Below are 21,752 nucleotides of genomic sequence, written 5' to 3'. Positions count from 1 at the left end.
TCTCAGTCCTTATAGCAACCATGAGATGTAGGGATTATCAGTCCCATTTTACAGATGAGAAATGAGGCTCAGAAGGGTTAAGTGACTTGCCCAATGTCACACAGCTACTGAGCCGCAGAGTCAGAATTTGAATTGAAGCTTGCCCAATCCCAAAGCCCAAGCTCTTTCTAAAATAATAGTGCTTCACCAGGAGCGCAAACTCAGTTCCATGTCTAGTGCTCTTTAAAAAGTATTTACATGCAAATGAACCAGGTCTAGAAAGTAGCAAAGACCACAAAAAAAAAAAAAAATTGTCCCTGATTTGTTTGGGGCAGGATTCTGATTGAAGTGTTTTTCTCCAGGGTCTGGATGATATTCAGACATCATTTTGTCATTGAAAAACAGAAAAGTTTTAAAGTATACTTTTCCATTATCTTGATATGGTCCATCTATCTTATGAATTTACCCCAAACAACCACCAATTTTGTTCTGGGGGCCACTTGCCAATAAGTGGAATGTGCTCCAAGAACACAGATTAATTTCAATAACACTCAAAACAAAACCTAATTGAAAGTTAAATTAGCATCTAAATCCAGACATTAATTTTTATTTACCTACTTTGGATTATTCATCCACAAAAATGACAGATACATTGAGACATGATTCTACTGTCCAAGAAACCCTGATAGTGCATTACAGATGCCAATAACCAAGAGCCCAGAGACGGGAGCGTTCCGGGCGCGCACCACTTGACAGACAGCATCAATCAGAGCCCACTTAGGACGCTGTGCGATTGAACGCAGCCCCGGATGCCCCCCTCATCCTCTCCTAAAGGACCCAAACCCGCTAAGTTAGGGCCCCAAGATGAAGTGACTGTTTCCTCTGATCACCACTTACTCCCCAGTGAATTTTAGAGCATACCATACTCAAAGCTTTTCAGAAACAGAAAACTGAGACCAAACGCAGAGCAAAACACCACTCAGTTAGAAGCTGAGAGCAGAAATTCACATGGATAGATGTAGAAACCTCTCCCTGAGCTCTGTATAGACTTCGATGTACATAACAACCGGCAGCACTAAGGGAAGCGGAGCAGTGCACGAGTTCCAGGGCTGGTCAGAGCGGTGTGAACCCCAGCTGAATCCTACATGAGCGGCGGGGCCTCTCCGAGCTTCTGGCTACTTGTCTAAAACATGGGGCAATTCTGGCTTCCTAGAACTAAAGGAAATCAGGGATAGAAAGTTCCTTCAGAGCCTGGCAATGCACTAAGCAAACAACAGTTACCTTCCTTTCCCTGACTATACTAAAAAAAAAAAAAAAAAAAAAAAAAGTCAACCCTGAAAATGAATTCAAAAACTTTCCAAGGGGTCTGCTTTTCTCCATGATCAGGTGTTGGGGAGGGAGGGGGGAAGGATGCTTACCAGGGACATTTCAAACCTTTAAAATGCAACCTACACAGTAAATAGCTGGAAATAACCTAAATGCCCATCAACAAGGGAGTGATTAGGTAATTATGGTCTGTCCACAGAGTGGGAATCCACGTAGATGTTAAAAAGACTGAGGACTTTTTATATCTAGATAATGCTGATGCGGAAACAGCCTCAGGATAAAAAAGCAAGAACAGGAAACAAAGCAGAGTCCCTTTTGGGTAAAGCTTTATGATGGTATAAACACAACTTTTCCTGGAAAGCTGCTTAAGAATATATTAGCATTTCATGTTTGGGAAAAGAAAGAAGGCAGGTGGTACTGTGTGTGCACACCCACAGAAGTGCACTTAAGAGTTTTTCATTTCTATACCTTTCTGTTTGACTTGAAATTTCTATTCATGTATGCATGTTAACTTCTAAAAAAATTCAACAGGGATCATTTGGACACTGGAGTTATAGACTTTATTTTCCCCCCTTTTCTTCTATATTTAAAAAGCCTGACTTTTGTTGTTATTGTTGTTAATACTAACAACACCAAGACCCCATAGTTATCATGGAGAAGCTGATACGGTGTGGCTGGGAGATGTGGGCAGGCATTCCTGATCATTTCTGCTGCTTCTCATCAAGAGTCTTCTGGCTGCTAGCCCCCCAGGAATCTCTGTGTTACACTGGACAACCTCAGATGTTCCAGACGAAAAGCCCCCAGGAGAAGGGCCATCTCACACCCCGCTGTGCTCTCCCACTAAACCAGGTACCTGGAGCAGGGCAAGCCTTGACAGGCTGCTGAATGGTGGCCTGTATCATAATACGGAGAGAACAAGAAGAAAAGGGAGGGGGGATGAAGAAAGGAGCCTAACACCTCAGGAGTTGCGCTTAGTAGAAGAGCCAGCACAATGGAATCAACCAGAAGAAATGGGAAAGCTCACTTCAGAGTCAAAAATCAGAAGGCCTTTGGGTTTATCTTCTCATAAAGAAAGCACACCACGCATGCCTCAGAGAAAAGCCTTCTGCAAATAAGGTCTAGGTTTCCCAAAGGCCGCAGGCTCGGGTTTCACCAAGGGCTCACCTCGCAGGGCCCCGGAGCCTGAGCTGCAGGAGGCGTGGAGACTCAGGGCCCTCCTTGCTGACTCCAGAGATCCTGCCGGGTACCCGAGTGGGGGATGCAGGAGGGGAGCCTTGGGGTCTGTGGCTGGGACGTTCAGGCTGCCTTCTGGGGTCAGAGGCAGCTGAAGGCCAGCAACGCCTTCTGCCAGCCTTCATGCCTCTGACCTTTGGTCCTTGCTTCAAAGTTAAATACTCGAAAAGGTGACTCCCCAGGGGTCAGTGATAACTGAGGCCTTTCAGGGGCTGTGGGATCTGAGAACAGGTTCTGCAAGGACAGTGAGAGGGGTCAGGAGGAAGGACGGAAACATGCAAGGCCCGGGCATCTGAGGGGAAACGGAGAGGCAGTATCACCAATGCCACAGACGTCAAACGGAATGTCCTCCACTAGTTCTGGGTGCAGCCCTTTGAAAGACCCTGACGCAGACCGGACCAAGTTGCAATCAATCAATCGAGGATTCCGTTCACAGTTAAAAAACAAAACTATCAACTTAAAACATGTACATCGGGGCTTCCCTGGTGGCGCAGTGGTTGAGAATCTGCCTGCCAATGCAGGGGACACGGGTTCGAGCCCTGGTCTGGGAAGATCCCACATGCCGCGGAGCAACTAGGCCCGTGAGCCACAATTACTGAGCCTGCGCGTCTGTAGCCTGTGCTCCACAACAAGAGAGGCCGCGATAATGAGAGGCCTGCGCACCGCGATGAAGAGTGGCCCCCACTTGCCGCAACTAGAGAAAGCCCTCGCACAGAAACGAAGACCCAACACAGCCATAAATAAATAAATTAAATAAATAAATAAACCCCCCCCCCAAAAAAAAGTTAAAACATGTACATATACACCATGTTTTCATGTGTTGATAGATATTTGCATGACAGTACACAGAGCAAGGTCTGGAAGGATACACAAACTGAAAACAGTGGTTCCTTTTGAGAAAGATACTGAGGTTGGGGGAACTTTCACTTTCTACTCTAGTCACTTCTGTATCATTCAGTTGTTTTACCCCAAGAAAGTATTACCAGTGCCATTAAAATGTAAAGAATACCTTTAAAGAATGTACCTAACGCCACTGAATTGTATACTTAAAAATGGTTAATCCATTGTAAACATTACTTGTTATAGGTATTTCACCACAATTTAAAAAAAAACTTTAAAAACGGCACCTCTGAAAGTCAAGAGTGGTGACTAGCTGGGGGGAGGGGGGTGGGGTGCTGGTTACAGACTGAGAAGGAGCTGCATGGGATGCCAGAGATGTTTTCTATCTTGACCTGAATTACAAGCTTCCCCCGCAATCTGAAAGTAGAGCATTCCCATGAAACCTTCTGTAAGCCAGGACAGTGCAAAGCAAGAAGCAATCGCCTTAGGACACATCTTGCTAACAGATATGCAAAATAAATGGTGATAAAGCACAGATGCTCACAGACACAGCACAAAGCTACGGGGCTTGACGCTGAGGTGCTGAGTGCGGTTCCCGGGAAGAAGCTTGGTGAGGCCGCTCTCTGCTGCTTGGCGTGCGCACTGCCTCTGTAACAGCTGCTGCAAAACCAACACTTTCACCTTTTTTCGTAAAAGTGAAAATCCTCTTTAGATTTCTTTCAGTCTTTTGCAAAATGGCCTTTGGTAACAGAGAAGCAGCCTCAAGCAAACTTTTGAAAAGTGGGGAACGCCTGCACACATTAACGTAATCATAGGTACAAAGCCATCAAGCAGTGCGGCGAAGATTACTGCACTTTTATGCACTTTACTCATGTTATCCCTCGATTTTAAAAAATGTTTGCTAGAGGATTTCCAATAAATTCAGACCGTCATTATGCCCTAAATATAAGCCAGGAGCAAATCAGACAACTCGAGAAGCTGGCTTCGCGGCAGCTGCCAGGGGCTGAGCCCCGACTGAACACCAGGCGCTGGGCTAGGAGCTCACAGTCCAGCCAGCAGCCGCCATGCACTGCTGTGCGTCCCACACGGACACCAGCAGACAGAGGACACTGCGGGCACACAGCAAGGAGTGGGGAACTGTGCCAGGACAGGGGCGGGTGGGTGGGGGAGCTTCGGAAGCCTTTGTGGCGAAGGAAATGACTGGTCTGAGTCTTGAGTGTTAGCAGGTCACCAGAATACACGGGAGGAGAGGAGAATGGTTAGAAGGCCAGCTCAGAGCTCTGGACAGTCACCTTTATTTCTGTCAAGGCCAGGACCACCTGGAGCTGGTACACGTGGTGACAACGGTGGTGCCCTGGGACACAGTGTGCTTGGCCAGCTCCCAGGTAGCAGCAGGGGGTGGTGCTGAGCCAGTCGGGTGGTCTCTCCAGCCAGCTGTTCAAGAAGGAGTTCGTGATGCTCGTGGCCTGGGAAAAGACGTCTGTGGCCCCTGCCTTGGCACATACAACCTGCTGAGTGGGTTTCCTGGTGCCACTCAATGCTGCAGAGGGGAGGGGGGAAGGCAGCATGGGGACAAGAGGCAGGCCACGCAGGGCAGAATCCTGACTGAGAAGAAAAGGAGGGAGAAAGAGACTGGTGGCTGGAAGGGGCAGGTAAAGGAAAGGACAGGTGACATTGCCCGAACTTCTGTCTGGATTCGTGGGAGCTGCCACAATGGTCAAGCTAAGAGAGCTCACCTTCCAGGCTTTCCCAGGCCTAGCCTGCTCACCTTCTGAGGAAGCAACTAGAATCCTTTTGCTCAAACAGCTCTGCTAAGGGACTTGAGAACTAGGAGACAGGTTTTCCCCTAAGGAAGGAGGCAGGTCATGATGCTAACAAAAACATGTGCAGCATAAGGGCAGACCTGAGCCCAGATCTCAGACCCGCTTGCTGGCCAAGCGAGCACCGAACCTGACCACATGAGCCTCAGTTCCCCCATCTGAAAAACAGGGACAATAGCAGCTCCATCACACACGCTGCCATGGGGCTGAAGTAAGATGCTGAACGCAAAACTGCTGGCATGACGCCTGCCACAAAGGGGCACTGTAGAAATATTTATTCACCTTCGAATATTGCCCTCCCACCCCCGCCCCAACAAATAGATCACGAGGCTGGAAGAGACGGCAGGGGAGGGGGGCTAACTTATAAAAACCAATCAAACTAGCAACTTTACCATTCGCTGGCTTTCTGGTTTGTGAGTGGGTTAGACTCACGTCCCCAAAGTGCTCCTGGGCCCCGGCCCCCCTCCCTGACCTCCAGCCTCTGGGCCTGCGGGGTGTACGGCACACAGGCAGGGTGGGATCCACGGGGCGCTGGAGCAGTCGGAGTCCGGCTCGCTGTCCCACGCACCCTGCTTGCTGCTTTCTCCTCTACGAGCCTCGGTTTCCATGTGTATCAAATGGGCCTCACGTTGGCACTTCCCCGCAGGGCTCCTGTGAGGTGCCCAGAGGTAGTAACGCGCTTTCTTGTTATTTTTTTCAGGTAATTATAACAACCATGGCTAATACCCAGTGAGCATGTGCAACGTGCCCAGCGCTGCTCTGGGCACTTGACATAAATTGACTCACTTTACCCTGCCAACAACAGAAGCGGGAGGGAGCTGCCAAGGGCGAGGGACTTGCCCTAGGTCACTGCTCATGAGAGGCAGTGGTTTGAACCCGGGAAGTGTAGCTTCAGCGCTCCCCACGTGCTCAACCATTCTGCTGCCCCACTCAAGCGTTCGCTCCCTCTCACAAGCACCTGCCGAGCCTCCCCACGTGAGCCCAGTCCCCTGAAGGGTGGATGTAAAGGCCCTGCCATACCCGGGTCACACTGCCCGGAGGAGCAGGTAGCCCTGCTTGGGGACAGTCCACACATCACATCACTCACTGGGTGGCCCTCTGACCTGACAGGCATTATGGACGAGCACAGTGTGTAATTATTTCCCATTTTTGTCTCACATGCACAGAGCTCCAAATGTCACAGGGGTCACGGTGACCCAGGTTTACGCCAACCGTAACCAATGGCACTGCAGCACAAGCTTGGCAACTGGCTTTGCAGGGAAGCAGGGCCACTAATTGCTGCCAGGCGAGCCTATGCTCATTCCAGAACGAGGTGATCAGCAAGCAAACATCAGACGGAATAAACTCCTGGGTGATGTATGGGTGCGTGTGCTACATGCCAAACCCTGAGTGACACGGGGCTGCTGAGCCAAAGCCCACACACGTGTCCAGAATGCACAACTGCAGCCACGTCAGCGAGGCGACTGGGCAACACAGCTGAGCTTAATGGCGAAAATAAAACCCATGGCGGGGGAAACATGAAGAGGTAACAGGCCACTTCCATTAACAAGAGGAGCGTGGCTTTCTTCCCCACGATCGGCCAATTATCAGGGAGTGTTGTGGCGGCCAAGGCATAACCCAAAGCAGTGCGCATTTATCTGGAATCGGAGCCCTCTTGGAGCTCAGACGCCTTGCGCTGCACACGGCTGGTGCTCAGAGTCTGTGGGGACCCGCAGGTCACGTCAAGATGGTGCTGGGACTTCTCAGAAAGCAGCCTCGGGGTGCTGCTGGGTCTGTAGGAGACCAGCCTCATCCCCTGTCCGTCCCCATCCCTGGTCATCTTCTCTGTCCCTCTCAACGTCTAGCATTGCCTAGTCTGTCCCTCTGATGCTGCATCTGGCACTCCATCAAGAACTAATGAATGCTTGCAGGATGAATTAATCCCAAGATATTTATGATTGAAGAGACATGTTCAACGCTCATGCAAAATAAAATATCTTGTACTCTGATTAAACAGTGACAAACCAAGCACTTAGTTGGTATTTCTTTAGGAGGAGTATTTAACATCTTGTCCTCTAAAAAAACATAATGAACTATGAAATAGTGGTGACTCTCAGTGACCTGAAATGTTCAGTCCAGAACCCCACATCTCACGCTAACCTGGAGACCATCACTGGGGATGGTGGCAGAAGAGCACGAAGTAGAAACAGCCTGGGGACTTGGGGCTGGACGCGTGCAGTCCCGCACAACTGGGGGACGACAGAAGGGCCCCTTAACCCCTGTTAAGTTAGCGCTGGCTTCCGCATGCAGAGAATGTGATGATGACACTGCCTCACCCCGTGGGTTATTAGGGGCCGAAAATGAGACGGTAAGGAGGTGAATGAGTGTGCTCCTCGTCTGTAAAGTGAAAACGTCCCCTCCCGCGCTGGCCTTGCCTTCTGGCCCCTTGCCTGCCTTCTGGCCCCTCTTCCGATCCCAGACAGCCAGTTCATAACCATCAAGGTCCCTGGCCCACCATCTTCCGTGCCTTGCCCAGCCCAACCCTCACCACTACCCCACCCTCATCAAGGTGAGCTCCTCATCCTTCGTCCTCAAATCCAGTGGAACCTCACCTCCCTCACTGTCATCTCCCAAAGCTGTTTTCCATGTCTTCCCAGACGCAAACCTTAAATCTGTGTTGACATGCTTGTTTACCGTCTGTTTCCCCACCAGGATGTCAGGACAGGGACCTCGTCTGTCCATCTTGCTTGTCCTGCAGCCCCTGAGGGCAGCACCGCGCCAGCCTGGAATGGGTGGGTGGTCCCAAAATACCGTGGCGGGAGGTGGGGGAGGAAGGAGAGCAAGCACGCCAACCAGCCTGGCACGCGGTCAGTGCCTGACAGAGGGGCGCTGCTCCTGCTAGGGACGGACCATCCACAGTCCAAGTTTCACCCAGAACAATACCGATGGCCCAAATAAAGCCCTTTCAGGTTTTTTTTTTTTTCTTTGCTCATGAAGCTTTCAAGAATCTGCCCCTGTACCTGGCTAGAGGTTCCCAGGGGGGGGTCCCCTGAGGTTATGAGCATCGCAGCAAGTGGTCAGCGGGCAGTCAATCTCAGGCCAGCCAGGACTCAGAACTCACGGGGGCAACCACACTATCCGTCCTCCAGGATGAGAGTTACACCCACCCGCCACGCTGACTTGTCCTAGGTTGGGCAGTGAGTGACCGGAGCGGCCCTATTCTTACCCATGTGCGGCCCCCCAGCCTCCTGTCGGGTGAAGCACCCCCCCAACCCCCGAGCAAAACCCAGTTTCCTGGGTGGAGGACTTTGGCCCTGACCAGGACGGGATTTTCTTGCTCCTTAGAGATATGGTGCTTGCCGTCCCTGCTGAGATTCATTATTTCAAGACAACTGAAGTTGTCTTGCACGCCAAACACTGTGGACCCTGAGGTTAGGATGTTCCCACTTCCCCCAGCGTAAACTCCTGAGTCCTCCGATGGCTTGAAAGGCGCCACCTGCTTCGGACTCTCATTCCCACCCCCCACCCCCCCGCCTCATCCCCCACCACACTCTGCCTCACCACGCTGCTCTTTGCTGGTCCTGACACACCAGGCACACTCCTGCCTCAGGGCCTCTGCACTGGCTGTTCTTTCTGGCCCAAATGCTCTTCCCCCCAGATTTCTACATGACTTGCTCCCTCACTTCGTTAAAATCTACGCTCTAATGTCACCTTCCCCGTGAGGCCACCCTATGGAGAAGTGCACCCCTCCCAAGCCTCCTAGCACAGCCCCCCTCCCTCCTCTGCTTCACTATAGCTGCTCTTCCAGAGCACGTCTCACATCAGAACATGCTCTGCTGTTCATTAATAGTTTTATGGTTCCTGTCTCTCTTCCCACTACGAGAGACGCTCCCGGAAGTCAGGGGGGTCTTTGTTTTGTTCATGGTGTCTCTCTAGTCCTAGAACACTGCCTGGTACACACCCAGTAATTATGTATTGAACAGATGAATAAATAACGCTGACCCAGCTTCAAGGAACTCAAAGTCTAGTTAAAAAACTCAAATGCCCAAAGGGGCCTGGCCACTGATAAAAACTCACAAAGCCCCAGGGCACAGACAGCAGAAGTGGTGGGTGCCTCCTTTTCCCGTCCCCACCCTCGATTTTCCTGATTTCAGGCGAGACCTGGAAGAAGCCACCAATGGCTCAATGCAGACTAGGGGAGGTCTCCATTCAGCCGGGTGGGCGTGACACTGCCTCGCCCCTCCGAGCCCCCTCTGAGCGGTCTCCAGCCTCGTGGCTGCCCCAGTCCGTTCTGTGTCATGCTGCGGGGCAGACAGAAAAGCCAGCTCAGGCCTGAGTCACAGAACCTTCTGCGTGCCCACCCCCGCATTACCCACTGTGTTTGGCCCTGTCAGCTGCTCCAGGCTGTGGCCAGCCCGAGAATCCCTGGCCCTCCTCTGCTCCCTGGACCAGGACCAGCCCCGCAGCCCCGCAGGTCAGTCACCGGTGGCCCTGGCTACAGGCCACGCCTCTGTGAGCCTCCACGCCGCAGGGCTTCCATCAGCTGTGCAGCCCCCCGCTTCCGCACAGGAGGAAGGGAGAGGCGACGGTTCCTATGTGGAATGTGCTGCACCCTGGATTCTCTCTGATTCTGTCAAACCCCCATGGCCTGCGAGCCAAGGCTGCCACACACAGGACTCTGCGGGCAGCGGGGGCGCCTGGGAGCTATAACCCCATTGAGGGATGATGGGCTAGACCACAACGGCCCTGCAAAACGGGAGAGTACACACAAGTTCTAGTTCTTTGTGGGAATGCTTGCAACTGTGCCAGCTAAGGCCCTTGATTTACACACGTCTATTTTTTCCCTTTGGTGTTCCCGATCAACCCCCTCGCAGAAGCCGATTACGACTTTCAGGAAGAAGAACATGTGTGCTCTGGAACCAGCATTGGTTACCCCGGGGGTCACAGGTAAGGTTAGGGGCACCGAAAGATACGGGGGAACTCTAACCCTGGCCGCAGAGGGCTATCCTGCCCGATGCATTCAATCCTCGGGGGGCTCTGCTGCCGTCTGATTCAAGCCTGGTTTGGAAAGCCAGCCGTGCAGTGGCAACCCGGGGACCCAAGCCAATGATGAACTCTCTGCTTCTGCAAACACACAAGCCAGAGAAGCCAGGCTGCTACTTTCTCAGCTGCCAGCTCCACACACCACGCCCCAGCAGTCTTCTGCCAACAGAGGGTCCAGCTCCCAGGAAGGACAGGTGTCACGTGGAGAACCGGTGGCTAACATTCTGAGTGTGCGCTCACCCTTCTGGATCCCCCAAGAATCACCTGGAGACCATCCCAACTGGCTGAACTGGTGCCTATAGAGAGACGGCAGATGTTCTCATTTTGGGACAAACAAGCCTATTCTGCCCCAGAATTCTGTCCCCACTCTGAATTCAGAGCCGGCCAACCACGTGAATGCATGCTGGCTGGCTAAGAATTTGCACTCTCCAGAGTAGAATCTGGGGCCAGCTGAGGTGGAGGCCCAGCTGCACACAGGCTCAGCTGCTGGCACTACACGGCAACGTCCACAACTGGTGCCGTCACCGCTGTTGTCATGGTAGTCGTCATGGCCGCTACACTTGACCCTCTGCGCCCTTGTGTCTGGTCACAGGACACCTCCCCTTGGGGCACACTAAGTGTGCCTCTGTGTTAACCATCCCAAGAAGGGAGGTCCCAAGTAGGGGATGCACGGTTGTTCCAAAGCCTCAGAAACTAAGACCTTTCTGAAGCTAACATCTGCTATTTAGGCCGTGATGTCTGCCAGACTCTGGAATAAGCACGTTAAGCTGCATTTAATCCTCTCCGCAAACCCGCTGTTGTTATTCTAATTGGAGAGGTGGACTAGCCTGCCCCGGACACACCTAGTAAGATGAGGAGCCAGGATTTGAGGTGCCCAGGCAGCCTGGCTGCGGAGTCCACTGCACCAGACGGAATGTGGAACAGCACCAAAAGCAACCCCCTCTGCCACTCCCTCCCCACTCTGCCCCCGAGCAAAGAGAAGGTGGCATGTGAGGGTCAGGCTCTAAGAGTCATGAAGGACATCACAAGAGCCCTTGTGACCCTGCCGCCAGTTTACCCACTGAGTCATTCGTGCCTGCTGTGAGCCCCCGAGCATCTCCGGCCAGTCCCGGGACAGCACAGGCGACGCAGACGTCTCTTAAGACACCGTCCCCTGTCCTCTAGGGGGGCTGGGAAGCCCAGTGAGGGCAGGGGTCGTGTCCTTCCTGGGCACCAGTGCAGCTCTACTCAGGGAATGGATGAACGAATGCAAAAACCAAGGAAGCGATTCCACAGAAACCCAGGATGAAAAAAGTCCCTTCAAAAACAAAAAAGTACCTACAGGTAATGATGCATATCCCATAATCTAATGTGTATGTTCATTTTGCAAAAATAATGAGATGTTAGCAGTTTCAGAATGAGTGTTCTCTTACTCTGCTTTCCCCGACAAGAAACGCTATCTGCTCTGCATTAAAATTATAGCAAGAATTATCCCTTAGCAGGAACCATATGATTTTAATGCACAGATGAATTTCAATTAGACATTTATCTAACCATGCCGATGTGTTTTCAATTTAACCCTAAATTACAGACTTTTCAAATAACTCTACTCTCCCCTCTGCTTCTTTCTCTTCAATTTTGGTTTGGTTTTGTGAAAGGTCTGCTGGTAAAATGAAGCAATACCAGTAACTTATCTACAAATTACGGGAAGGAGAAAGTAGGTTAAAAAAGACCAAGAAACTTAAAACAAGCATGATCAAACCACATCCGAGTTAGGCAGGAAACAATAGGAGACAGTTCTTGCTCAGAGGGAAGGAAGGTAAATCTTACCGGGACTATTGTCAAACAAGTCATAGATGAGATAAACTCTTCCCGAATTTCAACTGCAGTCGTCAGAATACAACAAACTTCGACTTCACACCCGGGGAAAGGCAATAACCGGAAGTAGAAGGCTGACACTTTCACTTGGGCTGGCAATTCCTTCCACACTCAAAAGAATCTCATTTTCAGTTCAGGCGGCCACCACACGAGCGCCGTGCATCTATCACAGCGGAGGCAGGAACTCATCCCAAGGGGAGGTCATTGGGAAAAAGAACAGATCTCCTAGACAATCCCGCCAATTAGAGGGTTCAACTAAAGTGGGTATCCTAAGCTGAGAGGTCACCAGTAACTTCCTGCAATTTGCTTTTGCTCTAATTGCAAATCCCCCATGTATCAATGTCAATATCCTGCTTGTGACATTGTACTAGCGTTTTGCAAGATGTCACCACTGGGGGAAAACTAGGGAAAGGGTAAGGGATCTCTCTCTATTATTTCCTGCAAATGCACGTCAATGAATTGCAATGAAAAAAACCTGCAAACCCAAGCACCCCAACAGTCTCTGGGTCCACCTCTTGGAACACCAAGTCTAACTTCAGCAGCGAGGGTCTTATAGGTCTTACAGACATTGTGCAATGAGCCATTAGCAGCTATCTTGGGCTCTGGAAATCATGTGACAAAACAAAGTCCAAAGGAACCCACTCCATTCCGGTCTGTTATTAACATAAATGTAGTATGAGTTAGCAGCAGGCTGGGTGGGGGCGGACTGGGCAAATCTGACAGCAGACACATGCCTCATCTGATGGGGGCGGCTTCTGAGAAGCTTCCTGCAGGAACATACGCACAGCCGGGACCAGATCTTCCGACTGTTCAAAACCATCCTGAAATCTGGACTTTCATGTGAAACTTCCCAAATGTTAAAGTTGGCGATTCATAAAATTTTCTTTCAAACATTGTGAAGACCAAACCAAACAGCTCTGAGGGCCAGACTGCAGCCTGTCAAGCACTTGATGGGCACTTTAAATCTATCTTCTCCCCATCCTCACCACGGCCCTCCCGAGTGGGACCTACACTTGCTGTTTTCTAAATGGGGTAAAACGACTTGCCCAGGGTGACCTGCTGGCTGGAGGGGTCCTCAGCAGCCCTGCCTGGAGGCCCTGCTGATTCTTCTGACTCAACGTTCCATTACTTGCATTCATTCAGCAAAGGCGAGTTTAAGAAAGTTGCAAAGAAATATCTCCAGCTGCATCAACACTAAGTCAACTCCACATTCTCTAGCCCATGTGTTGTCACAACATGGACCACTAGGGGAGTCCTTCCTATTCATCACTCGTCACCCCCTTCACTTCCAGGTTAAATCCTCTCACCAAACACTACTCCTTCCTTTTAGAGCACATATAAGACTTGAGATAGTACACTTGTTTGTAAGCTTAATCACAGTCTGTCTCTCCTGCTGGACTGTAAAGCTCCAGCGTGACAGAGGCTATCTAGGTTTTGTATATCCCCCGAGCTAGCATGATGCCTGAGCCAAAGAAGGGGCTTAATAAATACTTCTTGAATGAAGCAAAGAAGGGATAGGCCGCACAAGAACCATGACAAGGCCCCATTCAATTCAGCTGAACTAACGCCACCACCAATGAGGACAGAAGGTTTCTGGAAACCTTTTCCGAGGCTCTAATGAGCCTTAAAAAGCACAGTGGCCCGGCCAAGACACTGTACACCGGAAAGACCAGACGGGCAGGGGCCTCCTGTAACTGTACTCCAGGCAGTGCTGGCCCTTCGCGCTCCGGGATCACTCTCCACCCGCTCGCTCAGCTATGACCACAGAGTCGGCTGCCCAAGGGTAAGCCCAGCCCCTTCACCTGCGTGCCCACTGAGACCCGGGCTGCAGAGACAGAGCTCTTATGAAACGGCCTTTGTGTAAACGCCTCTCATTTCAGACATGTATGTGGAGCCTATGCTGCAGCAGATCCAATGACAGACAAGACGCCTGCTCAGAGCAGGCAAGACCTTTAACGAGAGGGAGCCAGGAGCAAGGGCCTTCCAGGCAGTGGGTAGGGTTAAGGACACAGGTGTGGAGGGAAGAAAGCACAGGGCACGCTGGGGAAAAAGCAAGCAGGGCCAGGACTGAGGTAGCCTGGAGCTCAGTGTGTGTGTGAACAGGATGGGAGGAGGGAAGGCAGGCAAGACACAGGGCCAAGCAGGGAAAGCCTCGGGAGGAGTCATCACCCTGGTGATCAGGGTTTCCCTTTAGCAGAGCACAAACATGCACAAACCACAAACATGCTGTTTAGGCCACAGTTGGTGATAATTTAAAACTTGGGAGTATTTGCCTAAAAATGCAGCTTTCCAGTGTCTCTAGGAACATGAGAAAACCTGGCAACACAGCATCCACGTTCCTGCAGAACAACTGCAGGCTGGGGTGAGCAACGGCTGCTCACAAAGGACACAGACACCCTCCAATTTGTCACAGTCCCCACTGCTCCCTACTACCCTCTCATGGGGTCTGTGTCATTCACAGATGCTCCCTGCCCATCCTCTGCAGATGCTGGTGCCTCGGACAAAGTATTCTCTCATTCGGACCCAATAACAGTGTCTCACAGATACACAACCTGAGGCCCAGAACGGGACAATGCCACGTTCAATAACGTACGCTCAGTCACATCCACTCTTAGTGCCCGACCCCAGATTCTTCTGGGTACGCACGTCAAGACTGATCAGGTTCCCTGAATCCCAGAACAGCTTATGCATCATCAGTGCTGTAATAAGCAGAATGTTGGTTTCTGGTTTTAAAGAAACACACATTCACAAAATGAGCAATGGCTTTTTATCAGGGTCTCGAGACAGTCCCCCACTAATGACTTACACAGCTTCTCTGAACATCCTGTTCGGGCTTAGTGTACGTCTCAGACAGATCGCCGTTCAGAATGACTTCAGCTAATGAGTTCACCAGGGGTGCGTGATGTATAATTAGGAAGACCTGGTGAGGGGAAAAAAAATGGGATGCACATTAAAGTGTGCAGACTTTCAACCTCTTCCTTCCTTGATCTGAAACAACGAGGCTGGGCTACATGAGTCTCAGCAGCAATCCCGGTGATGCAAAGCCCAAAGAATGGGTCACACTGGGGAGAAACCAGTTCTACTCTTCTCCTTCTAGAGTTGGGCCCTCCGTCTTTCAGACTGTTACCTATTTGGCTGGCTGTTCTTTGGCGGAAGGAAGTGCATTAAAGCGAGACTGTCCCTCAGGCCGGCTGCAGCCAAATCTGGCTGAAGTGGAGCAATGTGGGAAGGGAGCGCCAAACCCACACCCTCCTTCCTCTCCACAGGCATTTCAGTGTCAAATCCGATTAGGATTAAGACTAGGAGGCACCGGCCCAGCACTTCGGTTACACAGAAGAAGGGGCTGGTGAGCCCCGTTCCAATCAAGGACTTGGCAGAGGATGTCTATGCGGAGATCCCATCCCTGGAATGAGCTCTGACCCTTGCGGTGGGTTTGAGCGCACCAGAATTCCAGGGCAGCACTGGGAGGTGTGGAAACCATGGGGAGGAAAAGCCGCACAGGCCAGAGACAGACCGAGTCGTGCCAGGAGGCAACATCAGAAGGTGCTGGGCTGTCTGGGATGGCCCGGCCACCCCACCCTGCTGCCCAGCGTTCAGAGGAATGGCTTGAGGAATCAGGGTACCGAAACTGCCTTGCAAAGCTGGCTCAGACACACCTGCTGGTTTCTTTTAAAATGTAAAGGCAACACGGTACCGCAGTGCAGTGTGGGATGTATGGACCATCTGTATATCAGAGGGTGTGTGCGCCCATTTGTAGTTGCTTATATATACAGGGAACAGGGTCTCGAATCCTCGGCACTACTGTCAGGCGACACATCTCTGTTGTGGGGGGCTGTCCTGTGCACTGGAGGATATCTGGCAGCATCTCTGGCCTCCACCCACTAGATGCCAGCCGCAGCCCCTCCCCCAGGCGTGACAACCAGAAATGTCTTCGGGCACTGCCAGACGTCCCCCAGGGTGGGGCGAAATCGCCACCAGTTGAGAACCCCTGGCAGAGTTCTCCCCATCTCTGGAAGGAACTAAAACACTGGCTGCCTCTGGGGAGCGGGACTGGGTGTGTGGGGGACAGAGGTAAGAGGGAGATTTTTCCCTACATGTTATTTTGTACTGTTTGAGTAGGGTGAATATATTGTTCAAAAAAATAAATACAATTCAGATTAAAGGTACAGGCAGAATAGACAAATGTGATACCTACCTTAAAACAACAAAAAAAGCACACCTGTTTTTAAAACACCAAAGAAACGCTATCATAGACTAGACAGTATGACCAAATGGGTTAGCCTACGTCCAGGGCTGATCAGGCAGGCATTCAAGCATGGGTGACTATGATGATGACGAAGGAATTCAGTCCACAAATATTCAGTGAGCACCTGCTAAGGCCTGCGTGACAAGGGCCCTTGTGGACACACATGGTGTTCGTTCCCTCCTGGGCTCTGGACGGAGAAAAGCCTGGGGAGGGCTGGTCACTGCAAGGTACGTGGAAGCGTGTGCGGGCCAGACTCGAAAGGCTGGGCCAGCCTGCCCGAGTCACGCTCTCGTCCCCAGTGGTGGTTTAGTTTCAGCTGGACAGCATCCTCGTCACACCAAATTAACGTCGTTAATGTGAATTTTCTTGGTTTAGTAGCGATGCTTGTAAAATAATTTGTAAGGATGTTCTGATGTAGAGTTTAATTAAGGACCGGGATTTATACCCAATTCGAGGTTTTCACACATTCGGGCAACGTGATCATAAAGCTCCATGGAAATGCAGGGGAGCGAGACCCTTTACTCAGGCTGAGGAACGCCAATGACAATGCTTTTTGTGAGAGACTGAAACAAGTAATTAGGTGCCTGAGCTGCTGGTCCTTCAGGAGGAAAGCAGGAGAAAACAGGTTCTCGGAGAAAAAGCGTGGCCTGACCCCCGTGCTCCTCGGGGTGTACCAGCAGCTGAAGGGTCCTGGGGGCGCTTGCCATGGGATTCCTGTGGCTCAGCATCTGGCCTGCTCGGGTCCTGCCAGACTCCCAGAATCCCAAGCAGGAGAAGCTGGCGGATTCGTAATGAGGCGCCGGAAATTGCTGCCAGGAGGGGCTGGGGCTTGCACGGAGCTCCATCGCACAGAGGGGCATTCAGGAGTCGGCGTGCAGCTCTGAGCAAACAGAGCCCCCAGAACAAGACTCCGGGAGCAACGTGAGCCGGCCACATGCGGATCCTGGTTGGCCCGGCCACTGAGAAGAGGCCGGGTCTGCATCTCTCTTCTCAGGCCAATGGGAGACAGACCCGCCTCAAACTCCAAACGGCCCAGGGACCAGGTGAGAAGGACATGATCTCAGCAAAGCAAATAAATACCTGGGCCACTGCAAAAGTGGGAACAGAGCTCTGGTCAAACGTCTGACTACTTGACAATCTAATGAGATGGCCTGAGAGTCTGGAATGCTTGTAATAAAAATATTTTTAAAGTTATGTAACTGGGTCACCATGGAGTTTTTCCCTTCTTGTAAATATTATATAATTACGAGAAGGAAACACATTTGTTTAAGAGGGGGAGGCAGACAAATTGGCTCAAGACACAAATCTGGGTGCTAAGGCTGCTACAAGACACCTTCCAGAAGGTAATCTGGGAACTAGAACCATGACAAAAGCCTTTAAAAACAGCCTCATTAGTAGAAGTTTGTTAAACCACGGTTGCTGTGTGTGTACACACACTGGGTCCTGCAGTTTGGGGCTTATTTCAATATGGCCGAGAACAGGGGCCACCCAGCCCACATTTCCAGGGTTTTTAGAATACTCCTTGGTTGTTTTGGAAACCTCAGGCCCCACAGTAGAAACCAACTACATATGTGTCAGGTTTGATTTATTTCTCCTTAAATTTCCAAGTACTACCACGAAGAAGATACATAGCACCTCTACTCAGTGCTGTTATTTCATTTCAAGATGGGGGACACAGAGAGAGAAGATGGGGCAATGTGGCCTGGGAAATTTCTGAAAGGCAGCAGCATTCCAAGGACCCCCAATGTGGCGGGGACACAGGTGAACGATCAGACGTACCTGGGACAGAAGGTAGAGAGAAACCGGCAGGCTGATTTTCGGTCGTTCTCCTCCCTGGTGAAGGTTGGGGGAAAGAGACAGAGAAACCTGGGTTACACATGTGAGCAGCACAAAATCCATGAAGCCAGAAGCCATCTGTCTGAAGGAGCAGCGCCCAGCACCCTGACTTCCTCCAAGACCCTAAGGTTCTTCTTTCCTGGTGGCAAAGTCCACCCTGCAAAATAAGTTCACAACCTAATCCTATCTGATACCATTTGCAAGGCCACTATTCTTCCACCTGAGAAATCTTTCACCATGAGTCACGGATTAGAGGCTGGACCCGAGAGAAGAGCTAGCTCCTTAAATTACCAAGAATGCTAATTTCCCCCAGTTTGGGCACCGAGAGCCTGAAGCCCAGAAGGAGAGGCCCCAGGGGCCTGTTCTCAGGAGTGGGGCAGGGAGAAGTTGGGGCACTCTGGCCTCCGAGAAGCCCCTCATTTGTATTGGGCTTCAACGAGCTCCATCTCCCACCAACCCTGTGAGGATCTTCAGGACCCTCGTTCTGCTCAGGCAGGTTGACTGCCTCATCCAATGTCACAGAATGAGGAAAGGGAAGAGGCAGAGTTTGAACCCACGTCTGAAAACTCCAATTCCCATGCTTTCTCTCTGCCTCCCAGAGCTGCAGCTGGCAGATCTCGTTAGGGTTGCAATGTTCTTTTATTCCCTTATTTTTAACAAGAAGCCCCATGTTCCATCTCCAGAAAGCAAGCTAGACCTCCTTGGGACACATCTGCAGAGGCCAAAGCCCCTGCAGAGTAACCAGCTGGCTCTGTCCCGCCTCCTGCCAAGGCCTCTGCCCCTTAACTCTTAGAGGTACCGGCCGAAGGTCTCCCCTCCTGGAAGTGGCATTTCTCACGGGGGCAAAGAGAACCACCAGCTCAGCATCACTTGCGGGGCAGGTTCCCAGTCCACTCCAGACCCACTGAGCCAGCATCCCGGAGAGGAGGGAGAGGGCACCCGAGGATGTGCGCTTGAACAGGCTCCGTCCCCACAAGGGCCTCGAGCCTGTGACTGTGGACAGTCACTGCCCCGGGGTCTTTTCCTAGGTGCGCTCCGTCCCCTCCTGTCCATTCTGTGAGAGTTTTGCGGCTGGCTGGATCTTCTCCAAATCAATTAGCTCTGGCAACTCTCTGAAAAACTTACCAGGGATGAGAACACCTCAAGAGAAGGATGCATAGAAACCAAAAGCCTGAATTTGTAGAGGTTTCCTGTTTCCTTGTGATGTCAGTAATCTTTTCTCATTCATTTACAGTCCACATGCACACACGCAACGCACACTCATATACTCTGTCTCTCTCTCCCTCTCTTTCCACCCCCTCTCAGGAAATAAGAGGAAAGGAAAGGGAAGCCAGCGTGCTTTGAAAAGAATCTCCCTCAGGCTCAAAGCCTTGGTCCCTCGCAAAGCCCTGTCCTATTGGGGTGACTGCTCCTCCCCTCCTACAGACGACCCTCAGCCCGGCCCACCTTGTCCTGGTTCTCCAGCGAGTACACATAGAGCGGCAGGAAGAGCCTGTTGAGCAGGTGGTCTGTGAGCACGTCGTTGAGGAACTCGCAGTTAATGATCAGGATGTCATTGAGATAGTGCAAGTGGTCCAGATGCTCAGCCACCAGGTCACTCAGCTTCCCCCGGTTCCGGTGCCTGCCGGGAGAAACGCCCATCTCAGCCCGGACGCCAAAGCTCAGAGCCTAGAACCAATGGCCTGAGACTTAGGTCGCAGGTGGCACTTCATTCACAAACAAATATTTGAGCCAGTCTCGAGAGACACCCATCCTGGCCCTACCGGTGGATTACAGAAAGAGAGAACGGACAGGTCCGCTGCATTCGATTTTAGGGGACTCATGGGGTCCCCCCACTTTCTGGGGGCCTCAGTACAACTCACACCACCATCACCACAACGGCCCAAAACAAAAGGGGTAAACAAAGCAAAACCCAACGAAGCTCTTAGCAAGCCACTTCAAACAAGGGCAGTCACTAGTCCAAGTGGCAAGATCCCTTGGCTCCCAAGATAAGCAGCATTAATGGAACAATAAATCCTCGATAATTAAAATGCTCCAGAGGAGTTCTGAAGAGAGAAGCAGGCCTCAGCAGCTGCGTCCAACCCACAGGCCCCGTCTGTATGGGGGGCACAGCGCAAGGACGTGACACCCCACCCCAAGCCCCAGGAGGCCCTGCCTTCTTCCAGTGAAGCAACAGGCACTGGGGCCGCCAGGCCCCACGAGCGGATCGGTCTCTGCCAAGGACGAAGCCTTGAAACAGCCGATGGGGCACTTTCACCTCCCCCAAAGCGTTATCTGTTGCAAAGAGCAATCTAGCTACCATAAGACCTTTTGTTTTTATTATGATTATTACTCAAGCAATAGATGGTCATTGTAGAAGACAGGCGAAGAAAATAAAAGCAAGAAGAAATCAAAGTCTCCTAGTCCCACCACTAACAGATAATATTACGTTATTTCCACGTCTCCCTATAGTCACATCTAAAAGGCAGGTGCTACATATCTATCCATCTAATCACATATGCTTTTAAAAAAAATAAGGACAGGATCAATTTTGCTTCTTTTACATAATTTTGGATAATTGTTCCTTATTATGCTTTAATAAGATGTTTAGTAAATATTTACAGCAAATACACATTGTAAAGCCTAATAGTATAATGAGCACCCATGAATCTACCTCCCGTGAGACCTAGAACATTTATACACAATGTTTTGCAACGCCTCCCCTGCACTTAATAAGATACTGTGTTCATTTTCCTTCAGCAGGATCTTTAATGCACTTCACTTTTTAAACCTTTAGTTTAAAAAATATCTAAGTAATACATGCAGATGGATTTAAAAATCGAATAGTACTGATGAGCTGATCATAAAATGCAGCAGCTCCTGGCCCCGCCTCCCCAACCCCTGCCCACTCTCCAGAGGAAGCGGTTTTCAACTCTTTTAGGTGTTTCTGTGGATAGTTCCTCCTGTATTTCTAGAAAATCTACAAGGACCTCTATTTTGCGATTGAGCCATTTTAGATGTTACATAATGACCTCCTTTTATTGTGTTCCCTCCACCCTTCCCCACCCAGCAGTCATCAGCAACTGGCGTTGACATTATAACCATTCGCTGCAGAGCCCCAGGGAGGACCAGGAGTTCACTTCCTTCCTTGTATAACTTTCTGTTCTTTCTGGAGTTGTGTCTCATTATGTCTCATATCCAAGACTATCCATATCTATATGGGTCCTTATCCTCCCAAATGCCCCGTCAGATCTGCCATCCACCTCGCCTTGCTTCTTTCCCAATATGGAAGCTGATATTCCCACCCCCCCCTTTCTCTCTCTCTTTCTCTCTCTCTCTCTCTCTCTCTCGCCCTCTGCCCCCAGGAGACCTCCTTCCCGAGTCCCTTCATCGTCCTGACCCCATCTAGGTGCGCCTCTTACCAGATCTGTGCGAAGCTGTCACCCTGGGGCAGTGGTTCTCAACTGATACAATTTTTCCTTAAGGGAGACGTCTGGCAGCATCTGGAAGCATTTTTGGTCTTCACAATTGGAAAGGGGAGGCTACTGGCATCCAGGGGGTGGAGGCCAGGGATGCTGCCGAACACCCTACAATGCACAGGACGCCCCACACAA

At 50.9% G+C, this 21,752-nt stretch overlaps 1 protein-coding gene across 4 annotated transcripts in view; it reads right to left on the bottom strand.

Moving 5' to 3' along the window:
• The window catches only part of CLEC16A (C-type lectin domain containing 16A), a 208,705-nt gene that overhangs the window by 155,977 nt on the left and 30,976 nt on the right, over positions 1-21,752 (bottom strand). For all 4 annotated transcript variants that reach the window (XM_068565832.1, XM_068565833.1, XM_068565834.1 and 1 more), the window contains exons 7-9: positions 19,606-19,780; positions 18,103-18,156; positions 14,884-14,997 (exon numbers count right to left, since the gene is read on the bottom strand). In XM_068565832.1, the coding sequence (XP_068421933.1) occupies positions 14,884-14,997; positions 18,103-18,156; positions 19,606-19,780 (343 nt within the window). The remainder of the gene's footprint in view (positions 1-14,883; positions 14,998-18,102; positions 18,157-19,605; positions 19,781-21,752) is intronic.

This window comes from Eschrichtius robustus, chromosome 16, assembly GCF_028021215.1.
Source record: "Eschrichtius robustus isolate mEscRob2 chromosome 16, mEscRob2.pri, whole genome shotgun sequence".
NCBI classification, from domain to species: domain Eukaryota; kingdom Metazoa; phylum Chordata; class Mammalia; order Artiodactyla; family Eschrichtiidae; genus Eschrichtius; species Eschrichtius robustus.
The sequence above is the reverse complement of the archived record's forward strand: the minus strand, read 5'-3'. Positions and strand labels throughout refer to the sequence as shown.